Source organism: Bactrocera neohumeralis, chromosome 2 (genome assembly GCF_024586455.1).
Source record: "Bactrocera neohumeralis isolate Rockhampton chromosome 2, APGP_CSIRO_Bneo_wtdbg2-racon-allhic-juicebox.fasta_v2, whole genome shotgun sequence".
NCBI classification, from domain to species: domain Eukaryota; kingdom Metazoa; phylum Arthropoda; class Insecta; order Diptera; family Tephritidae; genus Bactrocera; species Bactrocera neohumeralis.
The window spans coordinates 82146787-82158809 of NC_065919.1; the positions used below are offsets into that span (position 1 = coordinate 82146787).

At 33.5% G+C, this 12023-nt stretch overlaps 1 protein-coding gene across 16 annotated transcripts in view; it reads left to right on the forward strand.

The window, feature by feature from the left end:
- The first annotated feature begins 204 nt into the window (after positions 1-204).
- LOC126751544 (protein unc-80 homolog) overlaps positions 205-12023 on the forward strand; it is a 28633-nt gene continuing 16814 nt past the window's right edge. For 13 of the 16 annotated variants that reach the window (XM_050461898.1, XM_050461896.1, XM_050461904.1 and 10 more), the window contains exons 1-11: positions 231-1650; positions 3097-3123; positions 6318-6338; positions 8141-8467; positions 8530-8740; positions 8810-8901; positions 8977-9114; positions 9173-9483; positions 9545-9738; positions 9811-9983; positions 10359-10471. In XM_050461898.1, coding sequence (XP_050317855.1) covers positions 1468-1650; positions 3097-3123; positions 6318-6338; positions 8141-8467; positions 8530-8740; positions 8810-8901; positions 8977-9114; positions 9173-9483; positions 9545-9738; positions 9811-9983; positions 10359-10471 — 1790 coding nt within the window. In that variant the 5' untranslated portion in view covers positions 231-1467. Of the gene's footprint in view, positions 1651-3096; positions 3124-6317; positions 6339-8140; positions 8468-8529; positions 8741-8809; positions 8902-8976; positions 9115-9172; positions 9484-9544; positions 9739-9810; positions 9984-10358; positions 10472-12023 lie in introns of all 16 variants that reach the window. The other 3 variants (XM_050461903.1, XM_050461910.1, XM_050461894.1) reach the window with 2 other exon arrangements.

Genomic DNA, 12023 nt, shown 5'->3' on the forward strand with positions numbered 1-12023 from the left:
AATTTAATCCTTCATAGGGCAAACCTTATACTTCAATAAGTAATAAATAAATAACATAAAAAGGAGCCAGCAAACTGCTTATCATTCAATGCAAAAACTTTCAGCCGCGCTTACCACGCATTTCACATGCGCATCCTGTATTTTCCTCACAAATGTCCTAAATTCGCGTAAACGCACTCGTCACTTGTCGTACTCTTCCTGATGGAAATAACAGTTAGTCGCATCCGAACCACCAAACTGTCAACATTCAAATCACGGTAAATACAACGGCAACTGTCTTTGTGCTGTGCAAAAACCAAAAAAAAAGTGCAAGTGAAAAATTAGCCCAGCAATTGAAGCATTTAGCGCTGCAATCAACTAGCATTTCGCTAGAAAATTTACACAATTCAAAGAGGCAATTAAGTTAACGCATTTAACGAAGTGCAAATTACAGAAGGCGTGCAAATGAAATAGCAAAAATTCAAGTGAACAAATTGTAGTGAAGCCAAACCCATTTTTCCACGCTGGCGTCTGCCAGCAAGTGCTGGCGTTTTATGTGCTTTGTGGGTGCGCCACGGCACAAGTTCAATTAAATCGACGACAAGCGATAACGGTTTTGTGCGCTACGCGGCTAGATAACGGTGATAAAGTGCGATTTATTTGGAATTTAGTGAAAATTACTTGTGATTATGTAATAAGTGAAAATTTTCACCGAAAAATATATGAGAAAAAATTTTCATCTCACCACAGCGACATCTAGGCAGGGATACTGAATTTTGTCTGTATACGCGGAGCAACCGCCGACGAGATGCGGAGTCTGCGTCCAACTTAAAAGTGGAGCAAACGCAGTGCAACAACAAAACGAACAGCTGATTAACATTAGCACACAGCTGGTCGACGAGTGGTTTTATCAATGAAAGGCAGGCATACATACCCAAATACATAAATGTATACAGTTAGCTTGCATTGGGGGTTGCAATTATAGCTGTCTAGCTGTAAACATAAACAAACACGAAGCGTTTATTGCAAGGGGGGCAAGGAGGCAAGAGTGCCGCCAGACGCTTGCAATTATGAGCGTTTTATTATGAATATTTCTGTGTTGAGTCGGCGCACGCGAACACCTGTTGCCAACCAGTGATTTACGAGCGCTATTCAAACGAAACCCCTCAACCCCAAAGCACAAAAAGCACTAGACTACCCTTTAGGGCATTTTCATTCTTGTGTATATGTGTACGCATGTGTATATGTGTGTGTAGAAGCAACAGTTGCTACAGACTTTGCCCCCTATTTCTAGACTGCTGTGGCGGTGGTGGCAGTAAGGAGACTGGATTTTGCTTCATTTGTCTGCAATTATTTTTAGTCAAGTGCTTTCAATGCATTTCTTGATCATTCACAGCTGCTTGTAATATGCCGCTGAGCGCCCCTAACGCTAGACAACCATAAAAGTCATTGTTGCCGCGAAACAGAGCGTAAAGTGATGCCCGCATAATGGTCACCAAAACGACAACAAACAACAATTTACATATGAATAACAATGAGGAGAATGATATCGATCAGGATGATGGCATGCAGGATCTGGGTTTGCCAGTATCACTGCAGATCTTCCTCTGGCGTCAGATTGCACCTTTCATAAGGCCGAAACTGGGCAAATTGCATGAGGCTAGTTGCATGGTGAGTTTAGCTACAACAAATATCTTTCATTACTAAATTACAAAAACAAAAACAACAAAAAAATTTTAAAATTAAATACGTGTTAAGTGTAAAAGAGGTATATCATATAAACGGTATATAAATGTGACAAAATGAGTGGCAACGCGAAAACATAATTTCACTAAATGTTTAACTAATGGCGCTAACGGTTTAAGCGGCAAAGCTACATAGTTAAAGCAAATGTATATAGAAAAAATAAATAATTATAAAGAAAACCAAAAACAAATATAACAAATAAAAAAATAAAACAAAATAATATAAAATAAAATGAATTAAAATAAAGTAAACTAAATTAAAGTAACTTAAATGAAATAAAATTAAATTAAATTAAAATTAAATTAAATTTAATTTAATTAACTTTAATTAAATTAATTGAATTCAAAACTTAAAATAAATTAAAAAAATTTAATTAAACTAATTAGAAAAATGCAATTAAATTAAACTAAATTAAATTTAATTTAATTAACTTAAATTAAATAAATTAAATTCAAAACTTAAAATAAATTAAAAAATTTTAATTAAACTAAATAAAAAAATTAAATTAAATTAAATTAAACTAAAATTCAATTAAATTAAAATAAAATTACATTAAATAAAATTGAATTAAAGAAATTAAATTAAAATTAAATTAAATTAAACTAAATTAAAATAAATTAAATTAAATTAATATTAAATTAAAATAAAATTAAATTATACTAAATTAAAACTAAATTAAATTAAAATTAAATTAACTTATATTAAATTAAATAAATTAAGTTCAAAACTTAAAATAAATTAAATTAAAGTTAAATTAAACTAAATTAAAGTTAAATTAAACTAAATTAAAATTAAATTAAATTAAACTAAATTAAATTAAATTAAATTTTAAGCTGTAAATAAACGCTATTTATGTTCAACACAACAACAGCAAAAATTTACCACATTCGGCAACAGTCTTTATTCAAAATTCTACGTGTCTTCAAATGATTCATGCAGTTTTCGCTTCAAATATACATACATACAGACATTCTTACACGCATACATAAATTTATGTATGTGTAATATATAAATATATATGTTTTTTCTGCAAATTGTTTCGTATTTTATATAACTTTCTCTCTTTCTACCACTTTACTGTATTCTTCACAATTCTATTAACATCAATTTGCTTACACATTATTAATACATACATATACATATATGAACATACAAACATATTCTTATTTCTTTGAATTGTATAAAATAAATGGTCTACTCGTTTTTTATTTCATTTTTATATTATTTGTTTTTGCTCTTCATTCTGTTCACGAATGACAAAAAAAAATAAATAATTGTATCAAACAAAAACAAAAACAACGCAATTGCAATTCTTTCATAATTGATTGTGATTACTTGTGATGTACGTACATATACTCGTGTTTGATGTAGTTTTGCCAACATGCACCAGGACATCATGTAAGTTAACATACAAACATGCAGTGTTTCAAGAGAAATGTTAATTGTTGAATGTGTGTACTTAGCCAAATCATATGTATACCTTTTCGCCCTTAAAAACCGGTTTTCAATGCCAACTTTAATAAGCATGACTTATTCTAAGTAGAAAGCGCGTCAGCTGTGTGGCATGCAATTTCATTTATAAATACACACCTACATATACACATACATACATATAAGGATAACTTTACATCACTTTGTTTGTTTCCATATTATTTTCCTAACCAAAATTTATAAATTAAAAGCTTCGAATATAAAATCGGATGTCTGTCCGTACATCTATGTATGCGAGCAATAATTTGAGTAAACATTTTGCTATTTTCTTGGAATTTGATACTCAGAGAAAGCAAGCATAATGGAGGAACTAACGCCCATAAAATTTCTTTCATATTGATCAAGTCAAATAAAGACATTGGAAGTGGCACCGCCAACTTTTACCAAAAAACTTCAAACAAATTTGAAAAAAATTGAAGAATTTTGTAATTTTTTTTGCTTACAATGCAAAAACATTGTTTCTATACAATATGTTTTCGAAGACAAATTTCGGTTTAAAAACCATTGTATACGCCAGAAAAGTTGAAATTTATATTAGCATACTTTTTAAACTGTCTGTCAAATATACGTATTATGAATTCAGCTAAATTAAGTTCGATTGAATGCCAAACATCATAAATACGACTGAACTTGACATTAGTTAAAGAATATTTATAATACTCCTTATCTTTTTTCTTCAATGTTATGCTTATTTTACGGTTAAAACTCTAGTAATATAACTAATATGTAATTATAATTATAATTATTGGAAAATACAGTATAGACAGTCAGCGGTTTCATAACTCCGCACAAATGAGAGCGTTGTGATAGTTTTACTGAAGAAAATACCTAAAAAAAACAAATCATATAATAAATATGATCAGAGAAACTACTTTGGTTATCAATTTTTGGATATTCCTAAACTATCCTCTTTGGAAAACCTTAATCTAGATTAATGTCACAAATTTTGGGAATATGGAAAGTTACAGACAAAACCAAGTCTTTAAAGAAGACTCTCTAAAAACTGTCACGTGGCCATATACACGTAGCAGTCTGAAACTAAAACAAGTAAGGAAGGCTAAGTTGGGGTGCAACCGAACATTTTATACTCTTGCAACTTGCAAAACTCAAAGACATGGAAATACCTTAAGATTTAAACCGTCAACCAGATGATCGGGAATCTAAGCAATTATATATACCTCAAATAAAAAATGTTGCTTGGGTTTCATTAAGGTACATCAAATGCAATTACCTATCATATGGACTAAAGTCGGATGTTCGTTAATCCTGATATCAGTTATATAGAGGCTAGGTAAAGTTTTCGCTCAATGTTATATATTTTACTCAACACATTTTTGATACACAGAGTTACTGTTGTCAGGAAATGACTTTCTATGAATTTCAATTGTATACTCCACACATTGACAGATATTTTCGGTTAAAAGTCAGATATAGATACTGGGGTCTACATATTCGGTACCTAGAAGCTTGAACAGTTGTGTTTGGATTTGAACAATTTTTGCCGATAAGGTATGTGATTGCACCAAAAAGTGGGCCGAGCCACGCCGATCGTCTAATTTTCACACTGGCTCCAATAAGGCCTTATCATACCATCTCGGTGGTAAAATTCAATGTCTCTGACGTATTTAGTAGTTGACTTAGACATATGCTTGAATAGCCAAGGGGCTATACCAGTGTGACGCATGAAAAATTAGGGGATTTTCGTGAATTTTTTTAAAAGAACGTACTAGATTGAATATTTCGACGTTCTATGGACGTAATAACGTATGTCTTTAGCTATACTATTTTTTTTTTACAAAAATATTGAAAATAAGGGAGTTATGTGCTGTCTGCGGAAATGCCGAAAAAAAAGTGCCTCCACTGCTGGCAAGATTCCGATCGAATGAGTAGCTGAACCAAAAAAAATTCAAAATGTTTATTAAACTCAAATATATTTTCTATGCAATGAACTGCGATCTTTGAAAAATATCAAAAACTAAGAAAATGGCGTAATTTTGAAAAAAAAAAACGTTTTTTTTACGAAAAAAGTGGTCGTTTTTTAATGCCAAATTGAAAATTTTCAATCAATCAAAAAGATTGTAGTCCATTGTCCAAATTTATTCAACTATACCCAGTTTTAATTTGAAGTCGATAGGTCAATTTCTCTTTGAGTTATGATGTCAGCAATTTTGAAAAATGTCGTTTCGAGAAAAACGCATTAAAGTTTCACTTACTTGTATGTACATATATACATATGTTTACACCTCTGACCGGTCGCTGTTTAGAACGCTGCCATTCAAAAACTATTCAAGATACGACCTTGCCGATTTCACAGGATATTTTTGAATATATTAACTATCGAAAAAGCAAAAAAAAATTTGTTGAAAGTGTCACACTGATATAGCCCCTTAATCTTTGAAAATATAAAAACAAAAACGTTTTTTTATTTCTAGAGCAGAATAGAAAAATTTAAAGATAAATTCCGGGAATTTATAGTTTTAAAATTTTTTCGTTAATTCTTGAAAAATAATAAATATATACATATATAATAATTAAATGACTGCAAGGTGTATAAGCAATATTATCAAATATTAGTTAAGTTCTTTAAATTCTTCTTTTATTCCTCTTCTGTACTGGCTTACGCAGTTATAGCCGAGTTAGTCCTTTAAACTATAAAACATTATTTATTATTTGTTATTAAATACATACATAGATATTTCAAATTGCTAATAATATACTATATATGTACACATATGTACTATATATATATTTTGTTGCTTATGTACATGTCAACTTATACTTAAATATTTACTTATACTTTGGTTGTAAAATTATATTGTGCTTCCTTATAATTCCCATCCATAATGATGCATTATATTTATATATACAACTTATTTTCTAAATATTCTATATTTTTATTGTTTTATTTTTTGTTTTTGTTATGCATGCACCACTGAAATCCTTAGTGTTTTGTGATTGTTTCCTAAATATCGACGCGTACTTCCTTGATTTGAATTAACGCGTTGCATTTTAGCCTTTCTCCACTTATCACAAATAAAACCTTTTTAATTTTTTAATAATAATAAATTACATTCTCCTTTTAACTGCAATTCGCGCACCAGGAATCGAAAGAAGCTTGCAAGGTAATAAATTTGTATACAGGAATTAGAAGCGCCCTTGTTTCTAAAAGATATTCGGTGGTAAAAAAATAACTTTTGAATAGTAGTCCGTAGAATTACATTTATAAACATTTTTACAACTTTACTACTATATACCAAAATTTGAAAAATCTCTGATTTTGAAAATTAACGATCGATATGCCATACGTTTTAAGAGCGGTAGGGAGACAAAAAATTCAATATCTTTGCAATGGTATGAATGAACAAAATTTTTTTTGCAGATTATTAAAGGTGAATATTTTTTGCGTTGTGTCACGATTTTTTCGATTTTTTTTAGCGCGAAGTACACTTTAAAAACTTCAATTGTTTAACAAAAAATTATGTAAAATATTATTATTTAAACAAATAGTTCGTGAATATAATATAGCACGACCATTTTTATTTGACTTCACACAATTTTATCGATTTATCTCTAGTATATGAGAAAAAAATTTTATCATGTCGCACCGGTATGTGTCTGATAAATGAACTGCTAATTTTCAAAATCGTGACGTGGTTTGAAGTAACAGTTTTTAATATACAGCCTCTCAGACAGATGTTTTTGAATAATATACATATATTCAAAACCAAACATCCTTTAAAGCATAATTTTATAAATAATGCTCAATAGTTATATTGTTATAGTCGACTACGACGAAAAGAGTTTCCAAAGCTGTATCCAAAATCATAAAAAGATTATTAATATTGGGTCGCTCCCTAAGTAATTATATTTGATAATAACAGCTGATTTTGTTGAATTTTTTCGCAGCCAACTTCACACTTATCGACTTTACCATTTTATATTTGAACAGCTGTTATAAACTGTAAGGCTTGTTTGTAAAAAAATGTCATAAATTTTTTGGAATAGTTTTTGTTTGGTGCCCTATTGAAGATGGAAGATCGAGAACAGCATTTTCGGCATATTTTTTTGTTTTCCTACCAAAAGGCTAAAAATATAGTTCAAGCGAAAATTATCTGATGGGTTGACCGAACGACAATGCCAGAATTGGTTTCAAAAAATTTCGTTCCATTCGATCTTGAGGATACACCACATCCGGAGCGGAAGGTATCATGAAGATGAAACGTCAAAGAAGCGTATTGTTATTGGCGACGAAAACCGAAAAAGTGCAAGAGACAAGGGTCTAAAAATTTTAAACGAGCTCAAACCCTTTCGAATGTCGATAGTCATCACAGAAAGGTTATATTGTCTGTTTAAAGAGTTTTCAAAAGGATCATTTATTTTAAGTTTTTGCCCGACAATACCACGATTAATTCTGAAGTGTATTGAAATCAGCTGTACAAATTGAGCGATACATTCCATCAGAAGAGGCCTGAATTGATCAATAGAAAATGTGTTGTGTTTCATCACGAGACCTCTTAAAAGTTTGGTCACTCACCTAAATCTTTTGGGTAGTGCTAACACACACACCATGTTCTGCAGAATCAACTTTTGCGCGAATTACTTACCATAGTAAACGACTCAATATAATACTTGAGCTTCGATGAATAAGAATAGAAAACTGAGCTTCTTATTTACAGATTCGCGATATTTGAATCTAATAAAGTTGTTATATTTAGAGAACATTGAACAATTAGGTCTTGAAACGTATACTATAACTATATAATCGAAAAACGGGAGATTTGATTTTCTTCCTGCTTTATGATATAATAAAGTTACTAAAGCAAACAAGGGCTCTTCTAACTTTGCCACAACCTCATTTAATGACTTTCCCAAATATTTATATAACAAAAACACTCTTCCCCCCATTCACTACGATAACCAACAGTCCTTCGAAAAAGTACTCGTACAAAATATACAATTCGGCTTGTCACCGCCGCTCACCAAAGCGCTGGGCGACATACCACGTTGGCGTCTACTGCAAGCAGCGTTGCCACACGTTATGCACTGTGTAGCCGCATTGCTGCACAATCGTGTCAAGGATATGCAGGCGATTGGTCCCGTAGAAACCAAATTGCTCTACACAATGCAATGGATATTGCTATATGCAGCCGAGGAATGTGCCGACGATGAGGGTGGTAATGAGGTTTTAGGCGATGAGACACCGAAACAAAAGTCGATGGAGCAGTATTTGTTTTCGGTGCCCACAATAACGGTATAACTACTCATATTTATTGTAAATTGCATAATTTTAGACGTTCATTTTTCAACATTCAGCTCTTCGTCTACTTGTTTGCGCCCATTATACATCACTTGAAAGAGTCTGATTTCCAGAATTTTCGGTTGGAAAACGGCATTAAGTTGTGGCAGGGTATGTGGGATAATCGTGCACCAGGAGCGCCATGTTTTACGGCACCTGTAAAGCCGAAAGCGCGTAATTTGCTGTGCGCACCGTCACCAAAGGGCTCCACAGATGTCTTTCCGGGACGTAAGTGTAAAATAGAAAAGGAAAGATATACAAGTATAATATAAAGACAATAACTTATAAACAAACTAGGTAAGCAATCATCTAATGTTGATGAAGCCACATCGCCGAAACCCGACTCGCCACAAAGTCAGCAGTCCGAGCATACGAGGCAAGACGAAGATGTAAGCTCTCGTCAAATATTTTTTATAATATACCTTCACTAATTGCAACCCCAACTAATATTGGACATTTCGTAGAATTCATGGGTTTCATCACCAAAAGAATTCGCTTTTCCCGAGACCATACCAGAAGAGGCGTCAAGCGTAGAGGATGAGCGAGTTGTAATATTTCGTTTACCCTCTGCACCGCATCTTATGGATAACTCGTTCTTCACGGTAAGTTTTGCTTCACAACAGTTTTTGGAGTTCTAAAGTTGTCGCATGTCTCTCACAGGCCGACGCGAGCTTGTTGCAGCAACAGCAATCGCAAAGTCGACGCGGCAGCCGACAGTCGGTACACTCACGGGACAAAGATAAACCAGCAACGAAATTCGAATTCGACCAGCAAGAGTTAATGCGTGGCGCTTCAGTTAAGGAGAAACGCAGTCCTTCGATGGAGAAGGAGACCGAGTCGGACAAATCAGACAGCGTGCACGTGGACGTATCGGCGGCCACCTTTCTAGATGTGGCCGTGCTGCGTTGTCTCTTCATTTCACACTGGCAGGAGGAGGGTATTTTCTGGAGCCTGCAGTACATGTATAATCGGTATGTTAATGAGCGTAACGCTTAAATTTCAAGGTAACTAAAACGTTTGTCTACAATGTAGTCTAAGTGAAATCGGCGAAGAGGCCTCTATTACGTTGAATCAACCACGTAAACGCTCTAATTCGCTACCCATACCACAAATCGAGATTTCATTATACCAAGGACCGGGCAGCAATAGTCGTGACAGCCCGAGCAGTTCGGTAGCCAAGGACTATATTGAGATACCAGAACCCTCCATAACAGCGTGCTTAGTTGGTACGTTGAAAAACAAATAATAACTGTACAATTGGCCAATCTATTGTCCGCTTGCGATTTCTTTTATTGCAGAAGAATCCAGCCCAACAGCGGAGCGGCGCGGCAGTGAGAAGAAGAAACGCGTCAAAATGGCGGATTTGCGCGCATTCGTCGAAACGAAAATGTTCTCGAAATCCGAGAAGAATCTTGAAAAAGTAGGCCTAGATACAAGCTCTGCTAATGGCAAGAGACCACTGCAACATGCAGTAAGATTGAACTTTGAAGTTTTTGGTTTTGCTGTTTTGCGTTTTGATTTCAATGTTTCAATGTTAAACGCCCTAGATTTATTTGTTTTTAACCAACAATATTATGGCACAATAATCTTTATTAAATAAGCTGCTTAAAAAATATGCGCACAATTTTTTTGTAATTAAAGATGCTTCCACTGCCTCTTAACTTAAGCTCTACCTACACCTTTTGAAAATTATTACCCAAATGTCTATTTTGCTTATATTATTGTTATATACCATTTACTTAATTACTCGTATATTGAAAGTTCAATTACTGTTGCTAAATACTCATATATAACTACACTCAATGAAATTGTTGTTTACCTAACTGAGTTTTGCGCTTACCGCTAGGAATATCATCGCAGTTTGGACACCGGTGAGAAAAAGCTCTCACGCTCGGCTTCTATGATCACTAGAGAACCGGCGAGTAATCTCATCAAAGGCAAATCGATGCCAAGTTTAAGGTAACCTTCCAGTCACATATGATATGTTGCTAACTCGAAACTCTATTTAAGCTTAAAAGCATTTATTTAAAATAATCAGTAGCTTTAAAACATTATTACCAGAGAAAATATAGTAGGAAACACAAGACATCATACACATTTGTTTATTACAACGCATTATGAATTACTAAATTTAAGCTTTGGTAATGAAGAGTTATCATTTTAATAATCGACTGTTACAGTTGGAAAAGCTTTAGCTGAGCTTTCGCTGGAATGTCGGAATGACGGCATTTATACTATTACTTAATTCTTAGGAACGTAAAGATTACTCTTCCAAATTAGTAACTATCGTTGGAATAAATTCAAAAGCAAATCTATTTGCTTATCAAACATTTTTTCTATATTTCAATTATAAACGGTGATCCATTTCTAGGTTTCGCGCTTTTTAAAAAAAAAACATCACATCAATTTCTAATTTAATGGCGAATGTTCATTATCATTCAAAAGAACATTTTTGGGCATATATTTTTTGAAGATTATCTCTTTGAAATGTTGGCCGCAGCTACGTCTCAGATGGTCCATCCGTTGAGTCCAATTTTCGATGACTCGTTCGAGCATTTCGACTAGTAACTGGCGAATGACACGCGTGATGTTTTGCTGCAAGGCCTGAATCGAAGCGGAGTTGTCTGCAAAGACTTTAAACACACGCTCCTGGCGGCTAATCGATCGGCCCAAAACTTGAAATTATCTGCTCACAGAAGTGTTCTCTTAATAAATCCATTGATTGATGGTATGTGTGGGAAGTAGCACCGTCTTGTTGAAACCAAATGTTGCCGATTTCGCGAGCTTCAATTTCAGGCATCAAATAGTCGGTTATCATAGCGCGATAACGGTCCCCATTGACGCTTACGTTCTCACCGGCATCATTTTTGAAGAACCCGTTGTTTTTTTCTGGATTAAGTTGTATATCTCGGATCTTTTCAGCTTGCTCTTCGTCCCAAATGTGGCAATTTGGCTTGTTTGCATAGCCATCGTCGGATCTTCTTAGAACTTTTCAAGAGACCATAAAGCGAAGCGATGTCGTTTGGGAAAGTCGACGGGTTCAGTTCTTACATAAGCTGTATTTTGTACGCTTTCAATGTAAGATCTCGCCGTAAAATGCGCCAAGTTGTTAATAATGAATTCTGGTTCTCAAGATGAGTAATGGTGTTACGAATAGTACACTCAATAGGCCGATTATTTACACCATAAGTTGAGCGAAACGTGCGAAACACAGTCTTTACAGGACGTGAAATTTCGTAATAAAGTTGAACGATTTGTAAACTTTGTTCAGGCGTAAATCTTTCCATGATGAAATGCCAAACAGTACTGAAAATAACATGACAACTCGGATCAACGTGCGATATGTCAAACAAAGGTCTGCAACTTTTTTTATATATCTTTAAAAAAATAGTTAACATTCTTTTAGTTTTCGATATTTTTCGATAAAATTATTTCTATGGTAGTCGATAGTTTTTCTATCATAGGTAGTATTCTATATTTAAGTTCGTTCATTGATTTTCGAAACATTTCT